This window comes from Amblyomma americanum, chromosome 9, assembly GCF_052857255.1.
Source record: "Amblyomma americanum isolate KBUSLIRL-KWMA chromosome 9, ASM5285725v1, whole genome shotgun sequence".
Classification (NCBI taxonomy): Eukaryota; Metazoa; Arthropoda; class Arachnida; order Ixodida; family Ixodidae; genus Amblyomma; species Amblyomma americanum.
Genome location: NC_135505.1, coordinates 107,406,596 through 107,423,959, shown reverse-complemented (window position 1 = coordinate 107,423,959; position 17,364 = coordinate 107,406,596). Strand labels below are relative to the sequence as shown.

Here is a 17,364-nt window from a genome sequence, read left to right as displayed (position 1 = left end):
CTGCAGTACCTGTGTAAAGACCTCACGTCACTGCTGGTCAAAACAGTGTATGCCGGATTTGAGATGGCTGCTGCTACGAAGTGCCCAAGTACCCTGAGAGCATGGAATTTGAGGCAATACTATGTGAATCCCTCTGCATTGTTAGAGGCTGCCAAATACTTCCTTGCACAATCCGCTTGTAAAGAAACCCTAGCTCGTGGTTGAGAAGCAGGATCATGACTGCCCATTAGTTATTCATAACCAGCATTAGTGTCTTGCTATATAGCTGAAACCTTTTTTTGTGTTTAGCTTTATCTCTTTAGCATTTGAAATCTGATGAACCTCACTGTAAATGTAGGTCACTTTCCTTGCTATTGGAACAAAGAAACTGAAATCTGCATGCTAAGAAACAATACGCATTGCAGATATTCCTAAATAGTAACAAATGTGCGTGAGCAGGAATTGAAATACTGCGGTGAATTGAAAACATGGCCAATATTCTTGGACAAAAATTTTGAAAATCGGAAAACTAAAATACTGGTACATAAATATTGAACATTATGGTTCATTTTTTTCTCTATGTACCAAGATATTTCTTTTAAATTTTTTCCATCGCTCCCATCGAGCAGTTAAGACTGCCTTAGAAAACCAGTGCGGAACGCTTTTGGCGATAGCAAAAACGTTAATAGCTGAAAAATGCAAGCCTGATTACGGGAGATACGCGGATATATTGATGGTTATAGTGAAATATTACAATATATTAAAAAACTGCCCCCATGAATTCTTCCCCGTTCAAAAATGTTTTTGTCCAGAATTTTGGGTATGCTGAGAATCACCACACCAAAGTCGTTCATAAATTGTAAATGAAAGCTAAAAGGAGACAGGCTACCATAGTGAGTCTTTTTTGAACCCAATATTATTAGGATAAAGAATAAATTTTATAATTATTCCTAAGATTGCGCGCAAATTACAATACCTGCTTATTTTTTTTTTTGCTTGCACACTATCCAATGTTCGTGGATTATACCCCCCCGCCCCCTATTTCTACCACGATATATACAGAAGAGAGACGAAACTCGTGGTTGTTCGGTGTCGATTACTTCAGTGTATCCTACAACCGGAATGCATCTGCAGAGTGGCAAAACGTGAAAAGATAATCACGGGAACTTAGCGCACTTTGCAGTTGCTGACAGCAAAATTGAGTGTTTTTGTACTTAGCCATCAGTCTGAGTGAGCCTTAGTTCAGTTGTTTTGAAAAAGATGCCCTTGCCTTAATAGAACATTTTAGCAGGGCAATGCCACGATGGAGGACGTCCAGATTTGCCAAGATTTATTGACGCCAGTTTGAGGTCTGCCCTGATTTTGGCTGCATGAGCGCAGAAATGCAGTGTACACCGACCGGTGAAATCACGGGCTGGGCCTAATTATTATGGCGGCGTTACAGCACTCTGGAGGCCGCGGCTACGTTTAAAGCACATCATTGCACGGACATGAAGAAAAGCAAATCTTCCTGCACTTGAACAAATTTCTTACAAATCAGTTAATTTATGGGCTTTAGAATGCGCGGAAAACAGTGATCCCTTAGTGAAAAACGGCTGTGCTAAAATGCATTTCGAACGCATTTATTAAATTCATATTTATTTTGCATTTTTTGTCCCCACGCCTAAATTACATTACGAATGCTTCCTAAGTATGCTAGGACAATATTTTCAAAATTCTAAGAAATGCATCAAAAAACATTTTCTGTCCGCTAAGTATATTTATTCTGCATTAAAAATGTACTAAAATATACATTAAATACATTATTGATATACTAAAAATATACATCAGATACATTACATTACATTTAATATACACTAAAATATACAATTAATACAGTAAAATATTAACTTCGGCTCGGCTGAAAAAACGTACACTAGTCCGATTCACCAGATAATACTGATCAATGTTGTCAACATGCGAAGTAATGTCTGAACTGGCTATAAGCATCAGGAGACAGACAATCCCAGAGGAAACTCGTTGTCATCAAGAAGTCCATAACAATCGAAGGTCACGTGACGGGACCTGGTCGGGTATGACGACGCCACACAAGGAGATGCCGACGGAAAGAGACATCATCAAACAGGAACTGCTCCGATAACTGCGATTCTTGGCTTGGTTTATACGTACATACCCCCCTAGAGAAGACACATTATCTTGCCCGGTGAGGCGCTTTTTGCGCAAAGACTGTGAGCCCCCAAATTGTCGCAGAGGCGTCGGAGTGGTCGCGTTCGAATCTCCGGTCTATCCAGAACCAAATTCTTAGTCGTAACTTGCGTCAGGCATCGGTCAGGTGTCGAAATGTCAACCAACAAATACATGGGCGCTAATGGGAGCCGGTCGGCCTTGCCAGTCGGCCTTGCCAGTCGGGGTCCTTTTCGCTTGCATGTTCGGGCCCGGAGGTGCGCATGGCGTCATTGCCGGTATAATGTTATTACGCTGTCTACACGTAATTTAAATAAGTGGTGATTGCCTTTCTGCTAGAAGTTAACATAAATAAATGGACGACAGAAAACGGTGAGTTTTCACTGTTCCCGGAAACGTGACTTCGAGCACTAGGTTGTTCCACGGCAGCTTGAAGTGTGCTGCAAATATGCTGACGCGGACTACTTATTTGTTAAAATTGAAGTCTACTATGCAAGAATTAATTTCGTACTTACGAAAGTACACTTTAAATGCATTGCCAACTTGTCATTTTCCGAAACGCGATTTCGAGCACTAACTGTTCAACAGCAGCTTTAAATGTGCTGCAAATATGTTTACGCGGACAGCTCATTCGTTAGAATTGAAGTGTACTTTGGACACTTTCAATACATAGTCAGCATGCAAAGGTCTTTGCCCGAAACGAAATTACGAGTACTAGATTTTTCCACGGCAGCTAAAAGAGTGCTGCTTCAGATATGATTAAAAGGACTGCCCGTTTGTTCAAATTGGAGTATAATTGAGACGAATTAATTTCATATTTACAGAACTACACTTTTAATACACTGAAAAGGTGCGAGAACCGAATTCATATTTTTTCACGTTTTTGAAACGTCCTTGAAACATGCTTTAAGTGAATATATATTATATATAAAAATATATATTTCGGATACCGAGCATAAAATTTCAGGAACCTATTTCAGGCATATTTCTAGTGCATTCATGAATACAAATTATGTTTAAAATACATTATAAATATCCCGAAGTATATTCCAAACGTATTAGTTTTCGCTAAGGGATGACAACAACTCGTGATGAAGACACAGAGAGCGCACTAAACGTGTATTTGCTGTTCATAATCCTCACAAATTTCTGCTTGCTGTACACATCGTAATATCAGTAATGTTCTTGGAAATAAGGTGCATAATCGTCCTTCTCTTTGCAAGAAAGCAAATTGCGCAGTGAATCCACAAAGCCAGCTTGGTTTTCATCCCTGCCTGTAGCGCTACTACGGACAAGATGTTCGCGTATTGGAGCCGCATTCTGTGCACGCCGTGTTGTTCGCAACTCGCGCAGATCCCATGTCCCTGGAAGGAGACGCGTGGCTCCAGAATCGAAGATTCTGCATCCGGGCGCTGCGAGACATCGGCTTCGCAAAGCCGTCCATCGATGGAGTCATTGTTGTAAGGAAACGATGCTCCGGGTGCTGTCCCTTGTGTTGTCGTACTCAGAGGCCGTATTTAATGAGCAAGTCCGACACCAAGCGCTGAAGAAGATCCACCCAATGTTGCTCAGGCAGCCCTGCTGGTATTATGGCTTGATAAACTTCTGAGCCACGATTTGAAATTCATAACTTTTCATGGGACGGGGCAAGAGAGAGGAAGGTAAAGAATAATTAGAAGGAAATTGCAACGCATTGAGCACCTACGCTAGCCTGACTGAATACTGTTCGAGAATGGTGCTAGCTCTTTTTTATGTGCGAGACGGTGACTACGGTGCTAAGAAACGTGGACATAAAAGCCGTTATTTCTGACAAATTTATAAATTGCGAAACTCGGGGACCAATGAGTAAATTTTTATCACGTTTATGCAAGTAGCAAATAAAAGAAAACGTCTTATTGCCCGGATAATGAAATGAAAATAACGCACAACCTCAGCGTTTTCCGGCCAATCTGACGAGGACTTCTTGAAACAAATTTGAGCATCTAACGCCTCCAAGTTGTTTGCACGAAAGAAACAAGCAATACTGCAGTCAGCAACGTGGCGGTTTCTGGCGCGTTCTCTGGTCGATGCTGATTGCGAGCACTTGAGTTCGTCACACCGTCCTTTAGGGCATGCGGCAGACTGGATTTCAGGGCAAGGGAAACATTGCAGAGGGTGGCAGAAGTTAGGTGGGCGGGTGAGTTTAAGTAGGTTGCGGGGATGGGGTGACCGCAGCTTGGACAGGAGAGGGTTAATTTAGAGAAATGGGAGAAGCTTTTGTCTTGGAGTGAGCGTAGTTGGGCTGATGATGATTGTTATTACCTTGGAATCCTAGGCTTGCGCCAAAAGCGAAATGAGACTCGACTTGCAAGTGCCCATACTTCGCCTTTTAAATCTAATCTTTGCCTCATGCTCACCATGAACATGGTGGGATGAGAAAAAAAAAGCCGCTCTTCTAAGCAGCTTGACGAGTTCCCATCCCCCATCGAGTACAAGGACAGAAGCGTACACAATGAAAAGCATTGTATGAAAAAACGGCTTAGATTTATGCAATAATTGATATTCATGTTTTTGTGGGCGCTGATAACTGAACTGAGAGAAAACTAAAAAGCGCTTGTGAACCACAAACACTAATTACATCAATATGTAAAAGCCTGCACTGGCAAAAAAAAGAGAGAGAAGAGAAAATAAATAAAAGCAATTAAACTATTTCCGCCAACCATTTTACACGCACAAAATGTTGGTGAAACTCTCTACCGAGGTTACCACATCAGCACCCATTTCGTGGAAGTTATTTAGTGTTTCTGGAAGTAAATAACGCAACAAGGAGTGGCCATAGTTGGTCTTGTTTAAACTAAGCTTCCAATATTCTGGATGCCGTGTCGGATATATGTATGAATTGAGGCGGAGATCTTCTAATTTTGATATAAAACTGCATCTATTCTGTGCTTCGTTCAAATCCGCTGTAATTTTTTACCTGCAGAGCAGCGATAGTGCGCTCTTTATTTCTGACGTATTGCTTCTGATTAGCGTCGCGGGTAAATTACCATGCACGCCCTCAAACACGGCCAACAAACATGGTTCACTCGATACCACATCTTATGAGGCTCGTGCAAAATGCTTTCGCGCAAGCATGCAAAAAAATCACTTAAATAAAGCGCATTAGTGTTGCGTAAATTTTAGGCGGAGATGCCGAGGCAGCTGATGTTTAACGTGGTTGTTCTCTTCACCTGGTCCAGGATGAATGTCACCGGCTGATCGCCCGCATATCTGAGTCAGCAGGCCAACCGATTGCCGTTGAGATGCTGATCTTGCCTAGTGTTTCGAACAGCGCAGTCGCTGCAGTCTTTGGCGAGAGTTATCCCTTCGACCACCCGAAGCGAAAGTGGCTGGACGACACTCTGCGGAATATCGTGGTTGCCGCCGAAACGACCCGGCGAATCACACCCGTCAGTTTCTTGAAGGGGCCATTGCTGAGCAGCATAGCTTTCCCCGGAAGGAAAAACATCCAGAAGTACTTTCGGGCATTGGGCGACTTTACGAGGTAAGTTCATTTCAAAATAGCTTCCTCAAAGCTCGGTAGTGGCCTTCGCAAAGATATTGTCACGTAATGGTGACGGCAGTCCGCCAGTCAGGCACGCATCGAAATGAGCTTCCAAAATAGACCGTTTATTGGCAGACGCGTGCCCACAAAGAACTGTATGACACGGCTGCGGCGTTAGTAACAAGCGCGCTGTGTGGTCGTCGAACAGATTCTCAAGAAGAACAGCGCTAATTTGACAAGAATTGAAGGAAGGCACACATCTATTTGTCTAATTCACGCTGCTCTTCTTGAACATGGCATACCGACTCTCCCAAGCGTTAGTCCTAACGCCGAACTGAGTGACCGCCGCTCTGGAGCGCGTTCAGTGTAAAACTGGCAAGGAACCATCGAGATAGGTGCGCCATAGAAACTGGAACAATCTTGAACAAAGTGGCAGGAGTCCCGCCAGGCTGCGATCATTCGAGATAAGTCTGGTCGTCTCTCGCATCACAATCAAAATGATAAAGCCCAGTGCTGGCGGCTTTGAGCGCGAACAAGCCGTTGAAAGATTCGTGGCGATATCGTGGATAAGAGAATAAATAATGGGAGAGAGTGAACCGATGTAGCAGAATATTCACAAGTGTTCTGGGGCGTGGGGCAAGTATACGAGCTGAGGTATACTGAAAATCATTGCCCATCATCCTTGGCTACTATCCGCTCCATTTATAATTACTGGGAATTACTGTCACAAACTCCCAGTTTGAGCGTGTACATCGGTTGGGAAGGTTCGCTGTCGACAAGCATAGGCCCATTATCACGAAACTAACTTTTTTTAAGGACAAACAGCGGATTCTTTCGTCAGCGTATAAGCTAAAAGGCTCGAATCATTCAATTCGAGAGGATTTTTCTTTGCCAACCAGGCAGGCACGGCAAAAGCTACTTGAGTTCGCCAAGCTCCAGGATAAGAAGGGCAAACTGGTCGTTGATAAGCTGCACATTGGCAAAAATACCTACGTATATGATAGCGCGACCAATTCTGTCATTCTATCAACCAGATAGCTCAGCAACAGCCATCCCACTAAGGCTCTGCCTAGGTCTTGTGGCTCCAGTCCACAGTTATCTTTATCATTTACTAACATCCGAAGCCTACTGCCTAAGCGTGAAGAGGTGTGTTCTTTTCTGGATGATTCTGACGATGATATTGTGGCACTAATGGAAACTTGGTTGCACCCTGACGTAGCGGATAGCGAAATTTTTCCCAGTAAAGATAACTACAACGTATATCGCTGTGATCGCTCCGGTAGAAAAGGTGGTGGTGTCCTTATCGCCATCAAAAAAGGATTAAAATCATTCCTCACTAACACCGGGTCTTCACTTGAAATAGTCTGGGCTGCTTGTATTTTGGCATCGGTGAAGGTACTGGTTGGTGTTTGCTACCGTCCGCCTGATTCAGATCACTCATTCGTTTCTAAACTCCATAGCAGTATTACTTCAGCTATGCAAATATGCCCAACTGAACTCATTTACCTGGCTGGTGACTTCAATTTTCCACAGATTGATTGGTCACATTTGTCGTCATCTTGCCGCGCCTCAACAGAACTTATCAACATTATGTTAGATTTTAATTTCTTTCAGGTGATTAACCAACCTACTCGCGGTTCAAACATTTTAGATTTAGCTTTTTGCAATACGTCCGAAACGATTAACGAAGTCTTGCTCCTTGACGGTTTTAGTGACCATAAGCTCATTCATCTACAACTTAATGTCCCATTAGCATTTCAAGGTCTTACATCCACGAAAATTCGCGATTACAATAGAGCTAATTATAGAGATATGAATATTGCACTTAACGATTTTTTTATTCAAACGTTCTTGCCCTCATTTGCGGACAGGTCCGTCGATCAGAACTGGGTACTTTATAAGATCATGATGTCCAATCTAGTTTACAAATATGTTCCCTTGGTTTCAATTTCAAACGACAAATCTAATCCATGGTTCACTAGATCTCTCCGTCGTCATCGAAACAAAAAAAAGCGTTTGTACAGAAAGGCTCGGTTGGTATCTACATCGGGTGCTTGGCAAAAATACAACGATTGTCTGAAATCTTACTGCTCGGCCCTCCGGGCATCAAAGAAAAAATATTTTTCCCATGACCTACCCGCCCTCCTAAAATCTAATCCCAAAAAGTTCTGGCGCGTGATATCTCCTGACAGTACTAACAACCAATTTCCATTATGCAACGACGATCACGTGCAGCTTTCGGAGAGTGAATGTCCCCAAGCATTTAACAGATACTTTGCGTCAGTGTTCACTCGGGAAGATCATTCCAACATACCCATTGTTCCTGATCATGATTACCAATTTATGGCCCCTATTACCATTTCCGTTGAAGGTATCGCTCGTCTCATTTCTAATCTTAAGGTTTCCTCATCAGCAGGTGTTGACAACATAAATTCTAAAATACTGAAAAACACCGTATCGATCTCCAGTGAAATTCTATGCCTCATCTATCAGCAATCATTATCATCCGGTTTACTTCCTGCAGATTGGAAAATTGCTAAGATCGTTCCAGTGTTCAAAAGTGGAAACAGAAATTCACCGGAAAACTACCGCCCCATTTCGCTAACCTGCATTTGCTGTAAATTACTCGAGCATGTTATCGCTTCTCACATTTACTGCCATCTGGAACTTAACTCTTTCTTTTTTCCTAATCAGCACGGCTTCCGAAAAGGTTTTTCTTGTGACACCCAACTGCTAGAATTTACGACTGACTTGCATTTCAACATGGATGCTAACCTTCAAACTGACTGTATCTTTTTAGATTTTGCTAAAGCCTTCGACCGTGTTGCACATTCCCGCTTGTTCTCAAAATTGTCTGCTCTGTGCCTAGATTCTTTAACACTGTCATGGCTACGTAACTTTCTTTCATTTCGCCAGCAGTTCACTACAGTTAACAATTTCACCTCCCCACTCAGTGATGTAGAGTCTGGCGTACCCCAAGGTAGTGTTCTTGGCCCCTTATTGTTTCTAATATACATTAACGACTTGCCAACAGACATATCTTCTTCTATACGCCTCTTTGCTGACGACTGCATCATTTACCGGCCCATTAATTTTATGCATGATCACCTTGCCCTCCAAACTGACCTGAACTTAATTTCAAATTGGTGCAGTAAATGGCAAATGATGCTCAACTCATCTAAATGCAAGGTCATCTCTTTCACCCGCAAGCGTACTAATTCTAATTTCTCGTACTCCATTGAAGGTACCGCAGTGTCTCGGGCATCATCTTATAAGTATTTAGGTATTCACCTCACAGATAATCTTTCATGGGCCACACACATTCAATCCATCTGTGCCAAAGCTTCAAGATCACTTGGGTACCTGCGCCGGAACTTGCGAAACGCCCCTAATAACGTGAGAAAAGTCGCTTACTTAACAATCGTGCGTCCTCAACTAGAATTTGCTTCACCTATGTGGTCCCCTTATCAAAATTACCTGATCAACATGCTTGAATCCGTACAAAATAGAGCCGCTCGTTTCATCACACAAAAGTACCACCCCCAGTCCAGTATCACTAAGATTAAACTTGATATCTCCCTCGAACCATTACATATTCGTCGCTCCATCGCTCTTTTATGCTTACTTCATAAATATCGTCATAGCACCAGGCCATCTCCCTTGCCCCTCGAAGAGCCTTCACGCATTTCACGCCGCCTACATAATCAGTATAGCATTACACGCATTTACGGAAGAACCTTAGCATTCAATTCATCTGCACTTCCACGTGCCATTATTCTTTGGAATGATCTTCCCAACTGTATCGCATCTATCGGCAACCACCAATCATTTCAAGACCAACTGCACAAACATTTTCTTTAACGACATTGTGTCTTGTTTCAGGTTGTTCTGTGTCCTTGGTTCCCTTTTTTTCTCGTTGGTATTTTACAAAGTTTTGGTTTCTTGTGCAATTTCAGCCATCTGTATGTTTTTTATGACTACTGCTTTTTCCTTTTGATGCCTATTGGGCACTTGCGATGCATTCTTGCTACTAATTTAATTTTTGTTGCTCGCGGTGATGTATGTCTTTTAGTTACGTTTTGCCCTGTATATTTATAATTGTGTTCAATTTTTGCCTTGTATCACGCGTTGTTTTTAATTTATTCTTCCTATTTGCTTAATCTATTGTTTTGCCCCCCTTACTCAATGCCCTTCTGGGCCCTGTAAGGTATTTTGAATAAATAAATAAATGTGCGAAGGAATTGCGCAAAACAAGCACGGAGATAAAACAAAACTGAATGAAAAAAAAAAACAAGAAACACTCAGAGGTCAGGCAACCGCTTTAAATAAGAAAGTATTCTACGTGCCTACCACGCATACAAAAAAAAGAGTGCTCTTGAAGGTCTTATATACTCGTAACTATAATTCCCCGTCTCATTACTTTCTTTCAATCAATGTTCGGTCTACCATTTGCATGTTTGCATCCCCTCCGCTGCGGTATAGCTCAGGGTTTAGGGCGGACAGCTGCTGAGATTGAGGACGCGGGTTCAATCCTGGCTGCGGCAGCCATGTTTTTGGTGGAGGCGAAACGAAAGACGTCTGAGTACTGTGTAATAGCAGTGAGTGTCAGAAAGAGCCCTATGTGGTCGAAATTAATTGTGTCCCTGAAAATCGTGCTCCGATATTTACTACCTTTAAGCATTTCACTTGTCCCTCCTGTGGTTCATCTGCTGCAATGTCCCCGTTATTCTTCCTCCTGCTGCCGAGCTTCACAAATGCTTTTATTTTTTCTTTCGCTGCTTTATACATGAAAACTGCTTTCTGCTATGTTTTGCGCATATTTTATGTTCATCAGATTCACTGTTGTTTATTGCATTTTACACCTTTGGATGCAAAAAATGGTGACGATATATACATATACCGAAACATAAGATAATAGGATCTTAATCGAAGAAAAAAGCACGAGGAACAAATACAGGGCGGCACTTTGTTGGCCTGAAGTGCTGTGAGGCGACAGCCTTTAGCGCGGTTTTGCTGCTTGTGTCACTGATGTGCGGAAGTAGCGTAGTCGTTAGCACGCTCGGCTGCGGAACGGAAGAATGGTGGTTTGCATCCCAACGCACACAAGGATTTTTTTCTTAAGCAGTAACAGCTATAGCGTGACAGATTTCGCGGACGGATGGACGGACAATGAGCCATTAAAGGCTTTCGCCTTAAAAATTGCCCCTCCTGCAAGTTTTAACATTTTGGTCGCACTCCAAGCGAGCAGTGCTAAAAAATTATTTCGCTCATTTTGTCTTCACAGAAACGAAATCTTTGATCGGGAATCTTGTGGCACCAAAACGTCCAGAAGTCTTATTGACGCCTACCTTGAAGAAATGGCTGCGCATAAAAATGACCCCAATTCACATTTCTCTGGTGAGTGATTGCTCTTGTGTCATGAATTTCGCCGTTGTGCAGATCTCCTCCGGGGCAGCTATTAGAACGGTGCGTTTTTCTCAAGCACCGGATCTATACATGTGTTTTTCAAAAGAGAGAAATTGTGCACTGTACCTTCATTTATACCTGAATCAATGTTTCGAGCAGAAACAAGTATGAAAATAAAATTGTATATGATTTAGATGCGGCTATGAATATATACCGCACGCACAACTGCAAACTTGGTCACACAATACCTGTCCAGTATTGTGAACTGCTTGAAATTTTGCGGCCTTGAACGTTTTTCGTGAATAGCGAAAATAGGCATTTTTATTTCATTACCAAATTTGTACAGCTATGTTTACTGGCCCAGCGCATTAATCAGCGAAAGCTGTTATTGCTTTTATTGAGCCACCTGGACCTGTACTTTGCTCAGGAGCGCATATCGTCAGCCGTAAGACAAAGCCTAGCCGTGCTCATGCGAATCATCTAAATCTGATCTGGCCACCCTAAAAATCCACCCCTGTTTTTCTTCCCTCTCACACTTGTCCTCGTCCTCTTCTCGTCTAAAACCGCAGCGGTGGCCAAGTGGTTGAGCATCCGCCTCGTATGCGGGAGGTGTGGGGCTCGATCCCCAGTGCCGCCGGGTACCCACCGGTGATACAATGGGCACAAGCTTTCCCCTGGTCTGGTGCTCGGCTTTTTTAGGGTGAAATGCTTGGGAAATGGGTCTCTGACCCCACCTTGAGAAAAAGAAAAAATATCTTGTGACATGGCGCTCTTTGGCCATAGCTGCCTTGCGCCATAAAAATCCATAATCATCATCATCATCAATCATCTTCTCGTCTAAACGTCAGGAGAATAATTCCCCGTCTCCATTTCGCCATCCGGCAGCCGATGCAGTTGGCCGCCGCCTGCCCGCGACTGCCAGTTGTAAATTGAATTTTACTAATTGGAATACCCTAATGAACTAAATGAATGAATAATTAAGTAACTAGGTCTTACGACTGACGCTGTAGATTCCACGGTACAATGCAGGTCTACATCGCTACACAAAAGCTACAACAGCTTCCGCTGTAGAATGAAGTCAGCTCTTTATGGTTGAAACTGTTTTTGACTACTAGTGACGTTGCGATATCTTTTCTGAAAACTTCTGCGAATTGATCCCTCTTTCACGTGTTTCACAGCTTTGGGGAGGAGAATATTGTATGAGATGCGGTAATTATTTCTGTCAATTTTAAACGAGTTAAAAAAATCTGTTTTTAAACGAGTTTTTGACTAGACAGCCATTTTGAGTCATTTAGCCCTCATTCTTCCCTCCCCACGCTCCAGCCTCCTTCCTTCTTCGTACGGAGTGTGGTCTTCCATGCTCAGGGCTGACCGTTGCATCCAGGCAGCTAGAAGCGCACTTGGTATTAACTAGTTTGGGTGCGAATTTTGCTCGAGCACCTGTCTCTCCCATCATGCCCGGACGCTGTTCTCCGCAGAACACAACAGATGTAAGCCGGTCATTGCTTTCAAAAAGAGGGGTAAGCTCCACCAGAACCCGCAGAACTCGTTCCATATGCCTGCCCCATCGCATTAAATTGGCTGTGGGTTTATCCAGTGAACCACGCAGACGTTTTAACAGAGGCTACTGCTGGTCCAATCACGCAGTTTTTAGTTATTTTGCTAGCAATCACACGCAGTTGGAGGATTGCAGCATATGTATGTGGTGATTAAATGTGGACACAGGTTATCTGTGAGCATTACCTGCCTTTCGTGAAGAGCTTAAACCAGTTCGTTTAAGTAGTCGTCCAAAAACAATTGCAACGTCCCTCGCAAACGCCAGACAAGAGCCAGGAGGGGAAGAGAGCAAGTGGCCGCTCAAACAAAACAGGTTGCCGGGTAGGAATGCCATTTTCCCACGGCAGCTCGCTCCATTTACGGTTTTGCCTTGGCGTGAAACTGATGGCAAGTCCAACAGTTAGCTCAGTATCTGAAAATGAAGAAAGAACAACTCGTCTCAAGGGTAGATGTGGAAAGTTCTCCCTTCGTACTACGTTACGAAATCTTAGGGCCTAGTGTGCCTTAAACCCTAAACATCTTTGTTGCCTGTACGATCACATAGCGATTAAGCTAAGCTGGGATGTTTATGTCCCGCATCGACGACTAGTGGTTAAGAGAGCTCACTCGCATAGGCAGCAGACAGGCTGCCGGAAATATTCTACTGCACGCTATTTATGCCCCCCCCCCCCCCCTCGGTTGTTGGCTACAAACCGAATCCCTCTAGAACACTTAGGCATGAGGATATTCACGTAAAAATACAGCGGCCTTAAGAAATGGAAGCATACACTCTTGAATTGCGGAATTCACCTCTATGACATACGCGGATCGTGATTGAGTAGCTAGAACGTTGACTCCAATCGCGATTACTGTATCTTGAAGTGGGCGGCAGACGAAAACGTGGTTGCCAACGCTGACATACCTATGAGCGTTTTTCTGGCCCAAATAAACGAACTAATCTCAAAGAGACACATCTCACATGCCATCAGAGTAATGTTATAGCATTCAGCACAAAATTAGAATAATAAAAAAAATTGCGATCCCGAGACCATGTTGCTTCCGCAGAAAGTGACGATAACCCGGTAAAACAATGCTGTTGATCAACCTGTGTATCTGTCTCAATATATTCGCATCAATTCTCGTTACACTTATCCGCTAATAAACCATGTAAGCCGGAAGACTAGAAAAATGAATCGCTCTCAACGCTTATTCTCAATTCATTTCGGCCATATCGCGGCCCGAAAATGCATAAAAACCCGAACACCTTTCAGACTGATGGGATTATCAAGCGCCCAAGCGACTCATGCGGCAATTTATGCACTATCGGCTCTGGTAAAGGAGATACTTATTATTTTTTTTTTGCCTTGACTACGCTCACTGTTCCACTCGTAAATGTGTACGCGCCCTGGCTCCTCAACGATCGTTATTCCAGGACGAGCTATGTGTCCATATCAGCCGAATACGGGCCAGTTATAACGTCGCCTTAGCCAGTACTGAGCTGCCATAATGCCGCCTTGAAGCAGTGTATTGGCAGTGTATTGGCGAAGATTGCAGACAGGAACATTCCCAAACCTGCATATCCTTAGCAAGATTTACCCGACGCAATATCGGGACACTTGCCCGTGGTGTGGCAGCAAACCATCGTTGTACCACATCACGTGGGAATGCAGTAAAAACGACAGCTTTCGCAAAGACCCGAGTGCGGAACAGTGGGAGAGCCGGCTCTCCAGCGGCGATCTGGGTTGCCAACAAGGTCTGATCCAGCACGCCCAACGAGCAGCGAAGCTCAGCGGAGCCCTGGAATAGGGGCACCGACCCTGTGAGAAGAAGGAAGATGGACCTCTTCTTTCTCGTCTGCTACTAGCACCTTTCTAGAGCATTAAAAGTCTTTCCTACCTACCTATCCAGCCGCGTCAAATTTCTTTCCTAATCTATAAACTTTGTCACAAGCCGCTGTAAGCAATATTTCATCTTTCTCGTGAAAGTGATCTCTTTGATCAAAGCCGTCCCGCTCCTTTTCCGCGCAGTCGAAAACCTGATGAGCACCGCCATAGGCTTCTTCCAGGCCGGGTCGGCGGGCGCTCCGACGTTCGTGCACTGGCACATGCTCCACTTTGCCCTGCATGCGGACACACTCCAGGCCGAGGTGCAGGCCGAGATCGACCGCGTGATTGGTCCGGACAGGCGCCCCGCCTGGGAAGACCGGCGCAAGATGCCGCTCACGATGGGCGTTTTGTGGGAGATGCTGCGCTGGAAGAGCATCACACCCCTCAGCGTTCCGAGGAGGTAATGGAAAGAAAATCTAGAATATTCGAGTGCCAATGCTCAGGATTTGTTTACGGACGGCTCACTTCGCTAATCACGTGCATTATGTATTGCGGGTGTTTTTCTTTAGGAGGTCCTAATTAAAAAAAAAAGAAGCTTTCTGCCGCATAGTAATGCAAGTGTTGGTGGACACCAAAAAACAACCAAATCACGAGGGCTAGTAAAGTGATTAACTAAATTACAATACTTCACTTTTTAACTATTACCGATAGACACCTCATTAAAATTACCGATTTGTAGCTAGCCATTAGTAAAAGCCATATCAGATTTCAGAATTTCTAAACACGATTACTCTCGCCGCACGGCTGAACTAATTCTGGCTACGTCGTGAGAAAATGCTTGCGATTTCAAAAAGCATGCAGGCAAAGCGACACCTCCAGTGTAAGAAACTACTGCAAATAGCCACAGCGTCGAGCCACAGCGCCGAGTCTGGTAGCATTTTCGAAAATCTAAAAACTGATTTGGCTATTATTCACGACCGGCTACAAATCTCTAACTGTAACTAAATGCCTATCGGTAATACTTGGAAAGTTAACTACCAGAGCGGTTCGGGAGGGACCAACCAACCATCTGCTCGAGCATTTAACGCATATTTTTCTACAGTCTACACTAGCGATGATGGTCTCGCTCCGAATTTCACGTCTCCTGAAGATCGGCCAGCCATAAATATTGCAGTAATCACCGAGCAAGGTGCACTCAAGCTCCTACTTAACATAAAGATAAAGAAAAGCCCAGTGGCAAATGGTATCCCAAATGTATTTCTCTACCGATACGCAGAATGGAACTCAAAATACCTTATTCTTATTTTTCAGTCTTCAGTCAGTAATAATTCGTTTCCTGCGGGGTGGAAGCTAGAATAAGTTATCCCGATAAGAAAAATGGCATTACAACAGATGTAGCTAATTACCGTCCCATATTACTCATAAGTACGTGCTCGAAGTTACTAGAGCACATATTATCAAAACACCTGCAATCTTACGTTCAGAAATATAATTTGTTATCTAGTGTCGAGCACGGTTTTCGAAAATGGTTATCGACAACTTCTCTGCTGATTGAATTAGTACTTGATCTTTCCAAAATAGTTGATTAATGTGGCCAGACCGATATTAAATTTATGGATTTCGCAAAAGCCTTTGAGAAGGTGTCACACAGTAAATTATGAACAAAAATGCAGGCAATATTTAGGAACGAGTCCATACTAAATTGGTTCATCTCATATTTACATGGTCGTGAGCAGTGTGTTCAGACAGGAAAAAGCAAATGTACCCTTTCATGCGTTGCCTCAGGAGTAGCCCATAGAAGTGTTCTGGGCCCGCTGTTATTTCTTATTTTTCTTAATGATCTCCCTGAAAATATCTGTACCAATAAGGCTTTTTGAAGATGACTTCATAATTTATAACCTTATCAAAACACAAAGCGACCAGGTAACACAAAACTAAAATTTGCAAAAAGAAAAAAAATAGTGCGATGAATGGCAATTGGTCCTTATCCCGAAGGAGACACTCTTAATGACAATAACTGGAAAAAAAGTGCATTGAATTTTTCCTACAACATAGAAAATGAAGTAATTCAAAAGACAATGCAGGATAAGTACTTAGGTCCCATAGTCATCCCCTCCCCCCTTTTCGGTGGAACACTCACATAGATTTTCTGTGTTCGAAAACTCGAAACGCAATCTGGAGCCTTAAGCGAAACATATACCATGCTACCCCTGGAATGTCCAGGATATAAAACATAGATGAGACCAGTCATAGAATAGGCGAAGCTTGCCTTGCACCCATACACGAAAAATAATTGCTCAAAGATTGACAAGGTCCAGCGCCTTGCTGTCAAGTTCATATTTAAGAAATACCGACATCTTACCTCACCATCGATCTCTGCTCACAAGCTGGTCTTCATACGTTAGAGTCGCGTACAAAGCTTGATAGGCTAAAATACTTGTAACGAATTATCCATAACCAAATTAATATCGACAGATCGGAAGTTTTAGAAATTCGTTCTAACGAGACATCACGGCATCCTCGTTCTATGTTTATTCAAGCCCCATCTTTTCACATCGATTGTTTTAAGTACAGTTTTTTTCCAAGGGGGATTAATGCGTGGAATTCTCTACCTGACACTGATGTACAATGCACGTCTGTCGAAAATTCGCGACAAGCATCACAGACACTTGTTTTTTCCCAGCCAATGAGTTTCTTTCATTTGCAAGTTCACTCAGCGTTGTATACCTGCTATGTAATATTTTAATTTATTATGTGCCAACTGCAAATATTTCGCTTCTAACCTTAACAAGTGTTGTCAACTGCCTGCTTTATTATTATTACAAATAAATGCATTAGGGTGTGCTAGTTGTTATTCACTTTTACTATTTTTTACACTCCTGTAAAAACCCCATACAGGGCTGGCAGTAT

The 17,364-nt window shown here is 43.1% G+C and overlaps 1 protein-coding gene across 6 annotated transcripts in view; it reads left to right on the top strand.

Annotated features, from left to right (window-relative positions):
- LOC144104002 (vitamin D 25-hydroxylase-like) overlaps positions 1–17,364 on the top strand; it is a 112,608-nt gene that overhangs the window by 77,461 nt on the left and 17,783 nt on the right. For all 6 annotated transcript variants that reach the window (XM_077636781.1, XM_077636783.1, XM_077636782.1 and 3 more), the window contains 4 exons: positions 3,517–3,623; positions 5,382–5,686; positions 10,971–11,083; positions 14,656–14,914. In XM_077636781.1, coding sequence (XP_077492907.1) covers positions 3,517–3,623; positions 5,382–5,686; positions 10,971–11,083; positions 14,656–14,914 — 784 coding nt within the window. The remainder of the gene's footprint in view (positions 1–3,516; positions 3,624–5,381; positions 5,687–10,970; positions 11,084–14,655; positions 14,915–17,364) is intronic.